This window comes from Agelaius tricolor, unplaced genomic scaffold (assembly GCF_023055355.1).
Source record: "Agelaius tricolor isolate 1412-34295 unplaced genomic scaffold, bAgeTri1.0.p SCAF_3, whole genome shotgun sequence".
Lineage (NCBI taxonomy): Eukaryota > Metazoa > Chordata > Aves > Passeriformes > Icteridae > Agelaius > Agelaius tricolor.
In genome coordinates, this window is record NW_027269263.1 from 9803303 (window position 1) to 9820734 (window position 17432).

General features: G+C 43.2%; 1 protein-coding gene across 6 annotated transcripts in view; it reads right to left on the reverse strand.

The window, feature by feature from the left end:
- The window catches only part of CAPRIN2 (caprin family member 2), a 32963-nt gene extending 30338 nt beyond the window's left edge, over positions 1-2625 (reverse strand). For 4 of the 6 annotated variants that reach the window (XM_071422398.1, XM_071422395.1, XM_071422396.1 and 1 more), the window contains exons 1-2: positions 2210-2557; positions 1190-1452 (exon numbers count right to left, since the gene is read on the reverse strand). In XM_071422398.1, the coding sequence (XP_071278499.1) occupies positions 1190-1452; positions 2210-2279 (333 nt within the window). In that variant the 5' untranslated portion in view covers positions 2280-2557. The other 2 variants (XM_071422397.1, XM_071422399.1) reach the window with 2 other exon arrangements.
- Between the last annotated feature and the right edge of the window lie 14807 nt (positions 2626-17432).

Sequence of the window (17432 nt, forward strand, 5' to 3'; positions counted from 1 at the left end):
GCAAATAATACAAAACCAAACCATTTGGTATTGCAAAACTTTTTTAGGGAAAAGAAAGGTGACTTCACTGCCATGAAATCAAATACTATTCCATTTGTGTATCTAGAGCTTCACTGACACAGTACCTATAGGAGGGTAAGACTAGGAATACTTCCTACTCATTTTAACAAGTCACAGTTTTATTTGCTGATAAGGCCATATTGTCATTCATGTGAAAATCAAAGGTACCAGAGAAATTCACAACAAGAAGCTTCCTTGGACAGAATTAGAATACAACACAAAGTTGTCTAATCATACAAAGGAAACCTGCTTGTCTGATGCTATTCAAAATTACAGCATGATGCATGACATGAGACAGCAGTAATACCGCATCTCCTGCAGGAGGATCAAGTCCTCTAAGCACATGGCCAGATGTCTGATCTACTCTCTCTCCTTGCCCTAAGACATAACTAAAAGCTTTTCAGGCATTTAGAGCAGCACAACATATTCACACAATTGCTTTACTTGTAATCCTGATCCAGCACTGAAAGCAACAGCACCTTCACATCTTTTATTCTACAGAAAATAGCATTCTCTCAACTCAAAGCCAAGCACACAGTCACCTGCCAATCAGCTGAAAAGCCTTAGAATGCAGAAGTCTGATTAGCCACAGCTACAATGTTTTAGGGGTATAATTATCTCAGTTATTATTCTTACTAACACTGTTCTGTTCCCCCAGCCTCAGGAAAGCAGAGGTTAAAATGAGAGATCAAGTTTTGGAGGATTTCTGTATAAGTTTTCCAGTCAGTAACATTTGCCTGTATTTAAAATATGTAAGTCAAATATTTATGCAAAATAAAGGGCAGTACGTATTTAATATAATCTGACATTTCCACTGTCAGAGGAAACACTTGTTCTAACTTCCAATTTTACAAACAATTTACATCTAAATTAATATCAGATGCATATAATTGATGAAAGATTTCTGCAAGACTACAATCACGTTTAAATCAGATGCAACTTTGTTCTGAACTGATTTGGTCAAGAGAAGCATCTTCAGTTTCAATCAACATATATCAGCTCTCAATATACACATAACCTTATTCCAGCCATTAGAAAGAATGAAAATAACATGAAATATTATTTTAAAGGCAATGAGCTTTACAACCGGCAGCTTAAATAGGCGGCACGGGCAAGAAAACCGAGTTACCTTCTTTTTCTCGATGTTCCTGATCTTGTGTTTGAGGCAGATGAGCCCGTTGTCGATGTAGATCTCGTAGGCCTGGGAAGGAGAGGCCGCCGTGCTCAGCGCGGACTGCAGGGGGCTGGCGGGAGCCGGGCTCTCCCCAGCCGGGGTCACCTGCTGCTTGGCCGCCTTCATCCTCTTCTCCTCCCCTTCCTCCGACCGGCCTGAAGGTGATGATGGACGATGGAAAGGGGCTTGGGAAAGCCGCACCATTGAAATGGATGGAGCTGCAAAGAAATTCTTTCATTTAGCTCTCTCACACCCTGCTCCCCCCTTTTCAAGTCATGCCTTTTCTTGTCACAGAACATTTAGCCACAAAATTGAGTGTCGGGAAGGATCGACCAGAATTTTTCCACGCTTCTCCCTCCCTTTCAAAATATCTGTAGCAAGAATTTCAAAACAAGGCAAACTTCGTATTGTTCGCAGCCTCCCCACCCATGCAGACACCAAAAATCCTTTACATAGGCAGAATTAGACAGCACAGGGGATGATTCCAGAAACTCAATATAGTGACCATATAAAACTAGGCAGGTTTCCTGCACACATCACCCACAGGGGAAAAACTGCAAGCAAGCAATTGCAAATCACACCGCCAGCCTGGCATCCGGGCTGCAGCCTGAATGAAAATTTAGAAGGGCCATGCCTAAAGGCATAGCCCCTCTTCTTCTCAATCCCCTTAAATCGGTTTACCCTTTCATGACCTCCACAGCAACCCAACCGAGAACTTAAAGTCAATTCGATTAAAAAAAACCCAAACCACACAGACCAAAAAAAAAAAAAAAAAAAGAAAAACGTTTGATAAAGCAAACTAAGCCAGCTTAGTTACAACAGCATCATTCTTCCTGAGGAACTGGTCCCTGCCTACACCCATCCAAAAAACGTGCCTGTGCCACGGCAAGACACCGGCTTCCATTGGAGGGGCCGTAACCTTGAGCAGAGTTTCTGCCAAGACATGCTCGGCCACCCTCATCTTCAACTACTTACGGACACCTGCTCCTGGAAAGCAATGACACCACAATTCTGCCTGCCCGCCGCCGGGGAGGCCGCACCACATCACCCCAGCGGGCAGCCAGGGCAGAACCCGCCTTTCCCCGGGACAGCCACCGCCGCCGGGGGAGCCGGGGCGAGCCCTCCATCGCGTCCTTGCCAGGGATGGCCAGGGAGCTCCTCCCGGGGAGGAGAAGGGCACGGCCGCCACGGCTCCGCGAGCGGGGCGGTGGCGGAGGAGCGGGGAAGGGAGGAACAGCGGCTCCTTCCTGCCGGGGATTCACCTCCTCCGCCTCCCGCCGCGCTGCGGGGCCCGCCGGCCCCACACCGCCCGGCTGGCTCACTCCCGCCTCCCCGCTCACCTCGGTGCCCGCACACGCTCAGGCCCGCCCTGCCGCCCGCCCCTCGCCTCATATAGCGGCGGGGCGGGGCGGCTCCGCGCCGGTCACCGCCCGCTCCCAATGGCCGGCGCCGCCTCACCTGCCCGCCCGCCCAGCGCCGCGCCTGGAGGGCGGGCCCGCGGGGCGGCTCCCCTGAAGGTCGGGGCGTCCGCCCGGCAGCCGTGTGGGATGCTCTGGGCTCCCCAGGAGCGAGGGAACAATCTCTCGGGTGCTCTTGCAGAGACCCGAGTGAGGGCCCTGGCGGGGCACGGAGCGTCCGGGGAGAGTGGCCCTGTCACCGGCTTCGTGGGGAAGGGAGGTCAGGTGTGACACTCCGCCATGTGCCGCCCGTGAGGGCGAGGTTTGGCACGGGGCCCTGGCAAAGCCACGGTGCGCTGTCGCATGGCGTGTATCGCAGCAGCCTGGCACCACAGTGAGCCCGGGGAAGGCGGGCAGCGCTCCTCGAACAGCCCCACACAAGGGCTCCATCCTCCCAGGGCAAGAGCATCCCCTTGGCCCTTTCAGAGCCCACTGTTCAGTCACACCCTGTGACAGGAAAAGTGTTGGTCTGTGCCTGTAAACCAGCTGAAGGGCGCCTCTGGGCCCATAAGAAGTCCTGGAGGAGACCTGCAGGACTGTGGGTTACCTTACATAGCAAAAAAAGTGAATGTCCTCTAATAATCACAGAATCTATTAGATTGGAGTCCAGCCTATGACTGAACTGTACACTAGACCAAGGCACTGAGTGAGGCACACGCCCAGCCCTTCCTTAAACACCTTCAGGGACATTGACTCTGCCACCTCCCTGGGCAGCCCACTCCAATGTCTAATCACCCCTTCTGTGAAGAAATTCTTCCTAATGTCCAACCTAAACCTTCCCTGGCACAGTTTAGGACTATCCTCTCATCCTATCTCTTGTTACTGGGGACAAGAACCCAATTCCCCACCTGGCTACAACCTCCTTTCAGGTCCCCCCTGTTTCTTTTTTCTCCAGGCTGAACACCCACATGTTTCTCAGCCACTCATTGTAGACAACCCAACTGTGTAAACTCTTGATAACTAGTAAAAGCACTGGAAGTGAATTGAATATAAAGTAATCACAAAGAAACTTCTGTTGACCCCTAACAATCAATGCTATGGAAGGCTGGAAGACTAGGGAAAACAGACCTTCCAAAGGTCAGAGGACTAAGCCGGAAATCTGTTTTCTGTGTTTCTGTTTTTGTGGCCATTACCACAAAGAATAAATAAACTATATGGCAAGTTCATAGCAATCCTGAAATTTGTGAAAGTAATGAAAATAGAGACATTTTGAAAGAGAGAAAAGTGAGTTAGTGAGGAAGGATTGCAAAGACGGGTTTTACAGAACACAAGATGCATTTATGTAGTATAATGGATAGATGAGAGAACAGGGGAGGAAAGGTTATACATTAGAAAGATTGCTTTTTGAAATAAAACAAGCAAATGATACATGATTCAAACAATAAGGAGAATTCACAGAGTATCACAGAATCAGATTCAGTTGCATGCACCCACCTGTAGCATCCACAGTCTTGCCATTTCTCAATGTGTCAAATTCTTTAATCACATGTCCCAAGAGTTTACATTTTTTTAAAGCCCTGGCTCCTAGAATTGCTAGAGAACTCCTAGAGGTTGCTTTGTGAGGCAGTTTTCATGACTGGAAAGAAATGCTAATGAGTAAGACACAGCTTGTGTCTAGGATCAGCAGTGTGCTCTGAGAGTCCTTCCAGTAGATTTCTGTGGAGCTTTTGCAAAGCTAACACAGATGGGCTAGATCCTTGAAAAGTAATTATGAAATGAATGATCAGTTAATGCATTTGTTAATAAGAAGTCATAATTAATGTTCATACACCTGGGACTGTTCTGTAAGTCATAGTTACTACTGACAAACTGCTTTATAGTGCACTTTCACAATTATTTGTATAAAGGAGGAAAAATCAAAAGGAAAATTCATACAAGCCAAATCCATATTTAAAATTAAAGAATATTTTAATTTCATTTTTTAAAAATAGACAGTAGCTGATTGAGACTAATGCTATATACATTTATAATATATCCATGGTCTCTAGAGCACTGTAAAGAGTGTACTAATGTGGTGAGGTCAAGCCCAGTGAAGTTAGGAAATGCCAGGATTAAGCACAGCCTAAATTAATTAAATTCCATCTTGCAGATCCATTGTGAGATCATCTCTAAGATGGTCATAGGTTATGATAGTCAAGCCACACATCAGTCATAGCTATGGGGATCTGTGCCTTTTTCTCTAGGATCAGAAGGGGAATACACTCTAATGGCTGAAGACAATTGTTCTGTTCTTTTTGTCATGTTTGACTGATTCTACTTATCCCCTTCCACTGGGACTGCCCTAATTTTTCCCAGTCCCAGAAGTTTATCCCACTCTCATTTTTCTCAGAGTCTAATTTTCACTCCTGAACCCCAGGCTCAGTCTTTCTCCCCAGGTCTGCATGCTGCCCAAGTCACAGACTCCTTTGAGAAGGAGGATCTCCTTTGGACACAATTCCAACCCTTTGCCCAGCCACTTCCAGCTTTCCCCAGCCCACTGAACCCCTCCCTAATGCCAGTGGCACTCAATGCCAGCTGTGTTCCTCCAGCTGCAGTGGGCCAGCCCACAGCCAGCTGTGGTGAACACTGACACCAGCTTCCCATTCTCACTCCCTGCCATCCCTCCTGTTACTGCATTGTGAAACTCCAGCAAGTCAGTGTGTAGAATAAGATCAGCTCCTTGTTAACTTCAGGAAAGAGAGAGACAGTGAAGATGTTGCAAAGATTATCCACCAATGGACTGGAGAAACCTGCTTCAGTCATGGAACATATTTCAGACAGAAAAGCTAAGGAATTCTGGATCCAACATGAGATGAATACATTAGGTCTCACAAAGAGGATTGTTAGTCAGAATTACACCCAATTTATTGGAAGGCCCTGGAGAGGAAATATGTTGCTACAAGGCTGTTTTATGCTACAAGGAGTTTTTTCCACATATAAACCCTGTGGCTGCCTGTCTGCTGTTCAGAACTCAGAGCCAAGAGGTCTGGAGAGAGTTTGTTCCACTCAGCGTCCACCATTGCCTTACACAAGCTGCTGCACCTCACAGTGACTTCTAACTTCAGAAATGCTTCTTAAACATACACTTCTCCCTTTACACTCCAGCTCCTTGTAGTCTCTGTTTTTGTCACAGGATCCTGATTGCAGTTTCCTTGTATAGAAACTTTTCCTCCTTTTTTACCTCCATGTTCAATCCTGCCCAGCAAACTGGCTCATGTTCCTGCTCTTTGCATGGAACCAGTGCCAGGCATTTCCATTCCATTTCCTTTCCAATTCCCAGATTGTTTCAGTTGCCTGGCTCACTTCTCACCTCACCAGAATTCTAGATTCTATTGATTCCTTTCCATTCCTCTCATTTCGCTTTTCTTTTTTTCCACTCACTTTCTGTGTTTTCATCAGAAAAATTCTCCCAGAATTTTCAAGGGAAAGAAGAAGGAGCAACAAAATTAAACAGAAACAGTTACTGTGCCTGGAAGCAGCCATTACAAGCTTAGCCAAATTTCACCTATGTAGCTCCAGGCCAAACAGCATGTGTTTAATTAAGGTCCATGTTAACACCCATAAGATCTGCAAGGGAATGGAGTTATGTTCCCTGGCAGAAGCTGAAATTCCTGTTTCCAGGCTGTGGGCTTCTGGAATTTCAGTGAAAGTGTAGAAAGGATCCTGTGAACTGCTTGTTTTTTCAGTCCCACCGGGAATCACCAAATGATTGGGGTTGGATGGGACATCTAAAAATCACTTAATCCAAACCCTAGTTTGTCTCAACTCAATTTGAAGCACTCACCCAGAATGGAAGAGTTCATTTAGAACTGAAAATGTCTTAAAACAAAAGCAAATTTCAAAAGTTCTGGGCAAGCTTAGTAAAAAGAGGGCACAGCTAATCGGAAAGATTATGTGATCTGAGCAGTGGAAGCAGCAGAACCTGCCTCTGTTAATGTGTCTGTCCTTGCTTAGGAGTCAATCAAACATCAATTGCAAAAGGGGAAATGTTGCAGAGCAAGCATCCATATGGGATTTCTTAATTGTGTGGGCTTGAGGGAATTTTTTTTTTAAAAAAGATCACTAATTTGCAGCTGTGAGATTAAAGAGTCATGTGCCTGTAAATGCCTCAAAACAAGGACCAGTGCATGAAAGTGGATTTATTTGAGTCAGAAACATTTCTTTTTGGTACCTTGATACATGAACACATATGGAGTGTTATTTTCTCCACAACACCTCTCCTATCCCCTTTTTCTGTGCCTGGCGTGGATGTGACCTTGGAACAAAGCTGGGTTGTGCATTAAAACAGTTGAGTTCAGGATACATCCCTAGGTTTTGCAGGATTTAGAAGATTTACAGTGAATGAGCAAAATAACTGCAGGAAAAGAGATTTTTATGAATAATGCAAGTGAACATTGACTTTTAAGTTAAACTTCTGAGGAATTTTACATGGATGTGTTCTTCATTTTCAAGATGAATTAGGATCTGGTTGGAGGAGGTACAGAGCACTAATGGCTGCCACTAGCATAAGCAAAGGGGATGCTTTCAGCATAATAGGGTCCTTTGAATACAAATATCCTGGAGATTGAGGAATTATGTCTTGAATTATGTACTCAAAGTTAGTAGCATCTGTGACTTTTGCCTGTAGAAAAGGGGGATAATCCCAGCTCTACCATTCACAGGAATACTGATTTAAAACTGCCCAGGTTATTTGTCCATTTGAAACCAACAGTGTCTCCAAAACAGGTCTTTATTATTTCATTTTGTTAGTCTGTGGAAAAATGTTTTCTTTTTCCTAAAAGGAAAGGAGAGTTCTGTGGTGGAAAGAGTATCTTGGAAAGAGAAGCTATAGAACTGCACATGCTCACAGTTCTGCACAGGGATTAACCACATGTTACTGAGATACTGAGTGTGCTACCTTCATCTGCTCCCCTGGAAGAACCTCGATAGTCCAGGGATTCCTTGCTTCCCAAGGAGTGCCTATGAATTGCTTGGTGTCCTTTTCCTTCCATCCCAGCCCTAAGAGCCCTTGGATGCTGCAGCTCTCCATTAAAATATTACTCTTACCTTGTATTTTCCTGCTGCAGCACTATGGTTTTTTGCTAGGGTTTTCACTTCCATGAAAGTCGCTTTCCAACTGTTTTTAAAAATCTTTCTCAGGTCCTTCCTTTTCAGATTTCTGAGTTCTTATGTGATCACATTTTCTTCTCCCAGAATTTGGGTTTCTTGTCCACTGACTCAGCTGCAGAATCCTTAATGGCTCGTGGCTCTGGTCTCTGTGTGGCACCTCACAAACATGAATCTCATACTTCCTGTACACTTACAACCAGAAATATTTAAGTTAAATAGGTTTTAAAAATATAACAGCCTGACTTGCTTGGGGTTTTGATCCAGTTAATCATCCTAAGTATGGTTTAGATAGTAATGATTTTCATGTCTTTTACTCCACAACCAATAATCTGGCTCCTCCAGAGAAGCTAATGGAATTTTATTATTCCCAGGGAAATGCTAATGACAGATTTATTTCCTTCTTATTGCCACCTAAACACCTTTGATTTCAGGCTTTTCAGGTGGACCAGTGAAAAATGTTTTCACTTGTGTCTCCCTTTGGATCCTACTGTGTCACTGATGCATTCTGGGACTCAATTAAACTTAATTTAAAAGTCTGATTTCAGACCATTGAAGATTATCTCTGCAATTTGGTAGCTTCCTCTGCATCATTACCCAATAAGTTGAGAGGAAAGGAAAAAATAGGCCCCACATTCTGATTTTTTTTTCTCATTAGGAAGAAAGGATGACTGGTAGACATTTGACATTCCTGAAATCTCTCTGTGACCTGAATTCAGGACTCCATTTCTGCAGCTCCATTTTTTCCTGCTTCAAGTTCTGAGCAATTTAATATGCAAAATGTTGTGCATCTGTATGTAATTGAATAAAAAGAGGGGCAAAATTTGGCAACTTCACAAAGTACTATTGTGAGATTCAGTCAGGAGGGATAAAAACATCCAAAGTTATTAGTGAACAAATCTTGAAGAAATTTTTATTATCAGTTAACTTATTTAATTCATCTGTGTTCCTGTAAATACTTAAATTTTACATGAAATAACAGGGTATTTATATGGGGGAAAATGTTGACAAAATTTAACATGCATGGTAAATAGAAATTATAGGGCAAAATCACAAAGCAGAGACCCAAAACATCTCTCTGGTACTTTTATAAAACAGAGGAGTGTTTTCTAATATGTGCATGCATATGTGTAATTTTATTTTGGCTATTTTGTCACGATATAAAACAATAGTGAACACATGAATGCAAATAAACCCAATCAAGATTTATAGAATAGGCCCTGTCTTTCTTGAAGGTTTCCAATGATTCCTTGCAGAATTCAAAGTACAAAAGCCAATTTTGGTAATAGTCCTTCATTTTTCTACTTTTTAATAAAATCCAGGCTCTTCATTCATTTATATTCTAAAAAGATCTTATCCTGCAACCATTATTTTCTTAGACTCACCAGCAAACAAATTGCTCCTAAATCTATCACTATATTTATAAAAAAAGCCATCGATTTTTATGAGAAATAAGAATATCGTTGGCAATTTTTAACAAGGCTGAAACCATCCCAACAATTTCATAAAGCTTTCAGAGAGCAGCATGCCTTTGTCCAGGGATTCTGACAAGTTGGGTCTTAATATTTTTATACTATCAAAATTAATTCAATATTGGCCATTGATTTAAACCCCTGCCTCATCTAACACCCATTTTCATTTACTTTTGATCTCTGTTACAAAGAAAGCTCCCTCTTAAAATGTCTGCATAGAAACTAATCTGGTTTTCTCTCACCTTTTTAAGTTTTGCCACAAGAAGGAAGCTTTCACTTGAAGCAACTGGATTAAGTAAAATCTAAGTATGCTTCATAGTTTTTGATTAAGTACTTGGCATTTTTTATGTTTGCTCTGTTGATGTAAGTGCAGTCATTCACATGGGTGTCAGAACATGAAACCACAGGGAGTATAAACTGCAGCTGAACCTGAATATTATTTTTTTTTAACCAGGACCCTTATTAGCCATCTGCATAAGCCCATGTTTAACCCTGAGCAATTGACTAATCCCACTGACTTAATTAAGGCAATATGCAAGTTTCATTTTTATTAAAGATTAATATTGAAAAGCATGCAGTTTTTTGCCTTTGCTGGTTTTCCTGTTCACAAGAGTTGTGATTTTAATGGGATAGTTCATCTTCTCAAAGAGAAGTAGCAAGTGCTTCCTTGAGATATAAAATCTAAACAGCTTCCCAGGACAATATTAGGTTGCCAATGAAAAAAGCTACATTAAAGAACTTTACTTAGAGTGTTTATGAATAATTATTTATTCTTGGTATTATTCCTCCATCTAATTCAGATACATAGGTATTATTATTTTTTAAAGGTTATAAATAATGGTCAATTCAGACATCCTGTTAAAAAAAAAAAAAATATATATATATATAAACCAAAACCTTAGTGTTTCTGCAGCATTTAGAGCATGCAGAGATGTAGTGAAAAAAAAGCAAAGAATAATGTCAAAAGCATACTGCTCTCATACCTCCTAGAGCCAATGGAATACCAGGAACATTTTCTGGTAAAAAAACCACCAGAACCATCTCTGAAGCCTGACAGGATAGAGGAGAATAATTAAATTTTCCTGGTTTTCAATGGGCTGCACACTAGATAAAAACCCTGTGAAATAATGAGAGCCTTCAGCCTCCAGACAAGGTAACAGCAGCAGAGTGTTTTCAGACCCTCAGAAGAGCAGTCTTGCACTATCACTGCTGATAACAAAACAAAGAGCCAGGAGTGAGCTTGGGAAAACTATAAAAACCACATCAAAGCACAAATGTTACAATAAGGCTGAAAGGCAGCACAGACAGATCTTCATGTTTCAATGATAAATAAATATATATTCATTTCACAGAATAAAACACCTAGACCCAGCAGACAGCACCACCACTAAAATCTCCACTTCCAGAAATGCTGAACCACCTAGAGCTCCCTCTGACATCAGAAGGAACCAGAAAGGTCCAGCCACTCTGAAAACCAAACCAAAAGCCCCATGGTCTGTAGGTATTTGTTCACAGGTTTATGTTGAAGTACATAAGTAATCCTGCAAGACATCACCCAGCCTTCATTGAAGGCATTGGGAATTTTCCTGGGGGCTTCTCACCAGTCAGTATTTTGCCCCTCACTCCCTCTGTACTTAGGTATTCAGTGGAGACCTAAATTTGACTTCTGTGCTCACAAAAAAGTCCCAAACCAAACCAAAGCAAACAAACAACAAAAAAAACAACAAAACAAAAAAAAAAACCCTCACTCTGAATATTTGGATGTATTTTATGAGAAAGATTTTAAATTAAAAATGTCCACATTCCCGCTTACTTTGCCTTGGTGCCTACACAGGATGCTGCTGTTAGTTTCACATTTCCAAAGGTTTACCAGTTTCAGGTTTGCATGTTGAAAGTTTGCTCCTGTTGAAAGTTTCTTTTGCTGTGCAGTTCAAGTTTCTTGTACCCTTACAAAAAAGTCCCCCAAGCAGTGCCTGACTGCAGGTAGGTGGATGTTTCTGCTCTCTGCAGGGAAACACACAGTAGAAACTGAGAGGATCTTGAAAATCCACTGGAAACTGCATTACTCATCCTGATTTTATAAAGATACTCAGGTGTGATCGCCGTACAAAGTGCCAATATAATTTAGACCCGTTATTTTGGCAGTTATTATTTGCCTTCCTTCAGTGGATCACAGGCTGAGTCTCAGATTCTCTTACTTAAGAGTTGTGGGGCTTTTTAAATGACACAGGGGATCCACGGACCTGGAACATCCCCAGGAATAAAATGGCTCTACACAAGGCAGTACAACACTGCTCAGCTCCTCTTTTGCTCTTTGCTTTACATGGTGGGATGTAGCAGAGAAAACTCAATATACCAAACCCCAAGAATTATGAATGACCTTAGGGTGGAACCTAAATTGGTTGCCTAAATTTCCAATGCAACTTAAAGAAAATATTTTTGTGAAACTTCTGCCCCTCCAGCCTCACAGCAAATGACCCTTCTCACAGCCAAATAATTTAGTGATTATTTACAGTGAAATTATATATACAGACTTCAAGTAGAAAAATTATAGCAATTTAATGGGCTGCAAAACATTTCTAAATTTCTTTCATGTTTAGCTGATGTTACTCTTGCTATTAGGAACTCATTCAAGGCAGCAGGTGCAGTTGAATAGAACTTCACATGGGAACTTCCCTTGAAAACTGGCATCAAGGATAAAAAAATGTGTCAAGTAGCAGATTGAATTTTGGCAAATTGACTAGATGCCTTCCAAACAGCCTGCCCCTCCAAATATACAGAGGAGGAAGAAGTTGCTGTACTATTACATAACAATCATCAGGAGAGGAACATGTTCTTCACTCTGTGTGTGTAGGAACAGGGGGTGTTTACATTTTGTAGATTGAGAAGAAATGGGAGTATTTCTAAGTAGATGCATTTTATGTGATTAGTGTGCTGCCCATCCAGCAAAGCACAGGCTTAAGTGCACAAGAAATTAATTTATTCCAATTTAATTTAGCACCATTATGTGATTTTTTTTTTGTTTCCTTAGGCTTTTAAAAATATACTGATTAGTTAATAAGTGGTTTGTTAGACTCATGTTAATTGTTCCAGCAAGTACTGTAAGTGCAGCATTCAGACAGAGCTCAGTTAATTTTATCCAGTACCTTTTATGGGAATCTCATGGTCGTCTGGAAGTTTCCCATCCTAGGAGAGAACATCTGTGATGATGGATAGCATTCTGATGAGGGAGGGAAGTTAAACTATGTTTTTTAATCATCTGTTGATTAGTTTCATCCTGTTTCCTTTTTTTATCCATTCTCCAAATATTCCATGGTCCTTAGGGGGTATAAGACCTGTGTCCAATACATCATTGATGCTGCTTCTTTCTCATAGCCCCAGGCTACCTGCTTCCCTTCTCCATCAGACAATTACCCATGATGAAATGTGCAGCATGAAGTGGAGGGAAGGAAAGGATGTCTTGAACTCATTATCTGGAGAGATGCGTAACAATGAACTGTTTGTGATGCTGTTGGAATAACATACGAAATAAATCAAGTGGAATCGACTTTGCAGTTTTGCATGTGATAATGGAGAGTCTTAAAGCAATGCTTTAAAAAAATTATGAAGGTGATTGAAATTATTATACATTTGGGTTCTATCTCATACATTAATAAGAGAGTTGTGGCAGTGATTTCTAAATAGATAATAGAGAAGAGTGAACTCATACACATGCTGTAAAACCGTGATTTGAAAATTTCCCACTTCATTGCATAGTCATGAGGCTTGTTACTTGCACATTTAATTTGCTTTGAATCCTTTTAGCCCAGTGAATGTTTATAATTATTAAATGAATGTACTGAAAACTGAAGAATTTTTTATTTTTGATAGACACTAAGGCAGGTAGAAGTAATGATGAATATCTGGGGTTTTTAAAAGCCAAACTTACTTATTCTGTTGGACATAAGTTCTCAACTAACCTGAAAATTTAAATGAATTTACGGTTTACAAGAGATGACAGAAAGACAGTGCTGAAAACAGAAATCTCATTTTTCTTAGTGTTTCTCAGTGGTTGCTCACAACAACTGCTGTACTTATAAGAGCTATGGCTGAAAACAAGCAGTAGTCAGCTAATATCCACTATTAATTTGTATATTGGTTTTGTTTGTCTGGCTTTGGTGGGGGTTTTTTGTTTGGTTTTTATTTCAAAAAACCAAACAAGCTTTTAGAAAACCTGAAGTTAAAAAAAATTGAAATTAGGTGGAAATTCCAAGGGGAAGGGACAGCTTTATAAAGTTAGCAAGGAGCCTGGGTAAACCCCCATCTCATGCACATACATATATAACTTACACTATTGCTAGACTATAAATGAGAGAAAAGACTGAAACAAAAAGATGCAGTTTTCACTTTTTTTGAGACAAAAGCAGACCGACAGCACAATTTTTGTACTGCCTTCCCACTAGGTTTAGCCAATAACTTGGCAATAACTGGCCAGACTCCTCTAAACAAGGAGACAGGCAATAATTTACAGTTTAAAATACCATTTCCATACTCATTACAGAGCACAGAGCTATGAGAGCACCCATCCTGGCTAATGGAGTGGGTTCATTCCTCTGCAGCCACAGGCAGGCAGAATGCATAATCCCTTATGCAAACACTGTCCTTTCACTTTGGCCAGCTCACAGGTACATAATCTCCACATCAGAATATCAGGAGAAATCCACCTCATGGTTCACAGCTCACAGACATTGCTGCTTTTAACCTCATTCAAAAGATGCAGGACGTAGTAAAGCACTAATATGAAAGGAGAAGGAATGATTTTCCTGACATTTTTGTGCTAGAAAATCAAATCAAATCTCACTATATACCCCAGCACCAGAATCACCTTCCAAACCACACGGCAAAAATTTCACCTCCAAAACTTCTCCCTGGCCCCTCAAAGCCTACAAAGCTCTGCATTACACTTTTCTGCATGGATGTGAAATCAGTCCTATTTAGTTTCAGCTTCCTTTCTGTGCAGCCTGCAGGTAAGGCTGGCTGTGAAGGATGCCCGCGGGTCGCTCGAGGGACAAAGCCAGAGCTGTCCCCACGCTGCCATCGGCACATGGGCACACAGGCACGGACAATAGCCTGGGGTTAGCCCGGGTAAGCCAGCAGAGGTGCTGCAGAGGGATGCGCTCTGCACTCGCTGGCACAGAGGATAAAGCCCGTCTGTCTGTCTGTCTGTCTGTCTGCCGCGGAAAGCTGCGGACACACAGCAGGACAGGCTCTCCTGCCTCCCGCCTCCCCATGGGGGCCTTCCAGAGGAGACAACTGATGGTTGCTGTGTGTGAGCACTACTGAAAAGTTGTTCAGGTCCTGACGCTTCTCAGCTCTCCTCCTATTCAGTATTCCCACTTATATCCATACTCTCCCAGACCCTTCCTAAAGGCACATTCCTCACCTGCAATAGAAGCATGCATTATACTCCTGTTTACATTTAGGCAAAAAACATCTTTTCCTTCATTTAGAAAAAAGCCCATCTTATCCTTCATTTACAAAACGTTCTCTTTTCTGTTGTTTTTTTTTTTTTTTAAGAGGCACGTTTGCTTAGCCTTCCCATGAAATCCATGTGGATTCTCTGTTCCCGCTTTCCACGTGATCTTTGTCTCAAACATTCAGCTGGTGCCAGGACTGCCATCTACCCCCAAAGCTGCAGAGTCAGCGGCAAACCCAGGATGATTAGTTATCACTCAGACTTCAAAAGTGTGTCCAACAGGCTAGACAAAAATGACAGAAACACTAAAAGAGACAAAGCTGAGAGAAAGGGAGAAAAGAGGGGACAGGATCAGACTACGCGGGTGATGTTACTTAGGAGAGTTAGTAGACAACATGGTTAGATTTTACTCAGGTTTTTCTTTCTAGGGTGCCTTGATCCCTGTTCACAACTATTCTGAAATTTCTAGAAACTCTGGAACTTTAGAATATGAAAATAGCAGAAAGGAAAAAAAAAGAAAGAAAAAAGGAGTAAACAGGTTCCAATTTTCCTGGAAAAAGTTTCAGTGGGACATAAAGGAGCACAATAAATCTAATGCCCCTTCAGGACACAACTGCAGTAGTGTCTCTGCCACAGCAGCTTCAGGAACAATGCCTATCTTGTTTTGTTTCGTCCCCTGGCATTTCTGCCTCTATGGCTGGCTCAGCAGGAGGCCACAGACTGGCTGTGTGGCACACATGCCACTGCTGTGCCCCGGGCACATTGCTTTGTGCACGCATGGAGCAGCCCTCTGCAGGTGCAGCCTGTCACACTGACACACATGGCACTGCAACCCCCCAGAAGGGTTCCTTGGCACAGAGTCCCCTGAGCCACAGGGAATTGTCTGCCCCGGGAGGTCACCATCCCTGGATGTGTTTAAAAGATTGGATGTGGCACTCAGTGCCATGGTTTAGTTGAGGTGTTAGGAGATGGGTTGGACTTGGTGATCTTGAAGGTCTCTTCCAACCTAGTGATTCTGTGAAAGGGTTGGATCACAGGCATTTTGGTAAATCAGGCATAAAGAGGCTGCATTTACTGTTAATAATTTACATAAATCTAATTAGGTCCTTGGGTAATGTGCTCCACCATTACCAGGTGGCAGCCTTTCTGTAAAGGTTGTGGTTTGCTCTCCAGTTCCTCACAAGGTGGCAATCCCTGTGAGGAGCCATTAGTGACTGACCTGTGATGCTTCACCTGGATTCAATCCACTGTATTTTCCCAATTACTTAGTGAGGTTTCTCAAGCAGGTGGAAGACCTCTTCCCACCAGATCAGAACTCTGCTGCAGCAGCACCAGACTGCTGTGGAATGCAGTGGCCTAATTAAGGCAATGTTAATGAGCAGCAGGAGCACATGGATGTGAAATCTCGTTGGAGTTGAACAGAAGTTGTTGATTCTGGTTACGTAGTGTCTGGGAATCAGCTGTAAATTTCACAGCCATTTAATTTGCACCTGTTCTCAGATGAAAGAACAGGGCCTTTTGAGTGTGATTGGTGATTGCAGTGGCCTGCATCTTTGAGCAGGATTTGGCCCAGTGCTCTGCAGGTTTTAGATGCCATGTGTGCTTCTTGCATGTCCTGCACTTCCATTTCTTGAAGGAAAAAAATCACAGAAGGCATGACAGCAGTTATGGGGCAACATGGAATGCCAGAGCCTCCCAATGTAGCAGCAAAGCCCACCTACTGGTTTGTGACCAGATGTGTGCTCTCCCTAAAGCATAGTTGAAAAAAGCCTGTAGGTGGATATAAGATCTATTTCTTTCACAGTTACAGGTGATAGGGAAGAGGTCACAGTCCTTGGTCATTTCATTTCAGGCAGAAGGGGAGCTCAGAGATCATCACTTGGAGGCAAACACCCAGGATCCAGCTCCTTGATCAGGCAGAGCCATCAGGAAGCAGTTACTGCCTAGATGTCAGAAGGTGAAACACTTGCTAGGTTAAAATTCCTGGGAACAGACCTGGCAGCAGGGAAGTATCTCCAGCCCAGCTTCTAAGAAAATTGCCTGCCATGTGTCCCAGCCTGCAGCAGTGCTGGGCCTGTGCCCTACTTTGCTGTGGAGGTTGGCCAAGCAGAGAGCTGCTCTCAGAACCTCACAGGGCAGACACATCCACACATCCTCAGAACAGCAGCACCCGGGCCAAATCTGGTGCCTGGCTTGGGTGACACAATGACACTAATTTACTCAGGCTGACAACCATGAACTTATGTTTGCCCAGGTAAAAACTTGCTCTTTCTCTCTCTCTCTTTTTTTTTTTTTCTTTTGTGTCCAATAAGTCTTTGCCGAGATGAAATTAAGGCAATTAAAGTCCCAGTTTCCCGCGCCTGTGAGCAAGGAAGAGCAGCGCTGAGGTCTGCGCTCGGTTTTTCGGCGGGAGAGCGGGACCGGCCGTGCCGGTGCGGGGCGGAGAGCCGAGCGCTGCCGGCGATGCCTGAGCCGCGACAGCTCCCGGCTCGATCCCGGGGCTCCGCCGGGACTGCAGAGGGAAAGGAGCACTGGCACTGCAGCTGGGCATGGCAGGGATGCTGTACCCGCAGCCGGGAATGCCCGGGACGCTGGCACTGCCCCTGGGCACGGCGGGGATGCTGTACCCGCAGCCGGGAATGCCCAGGACGCTGGCACTGCCCCTGGGCACGGCGGGGATGCTGTGCCCACAGCCGGGAATGCCCGGGACGCTGGCACTGCCCCTGGGC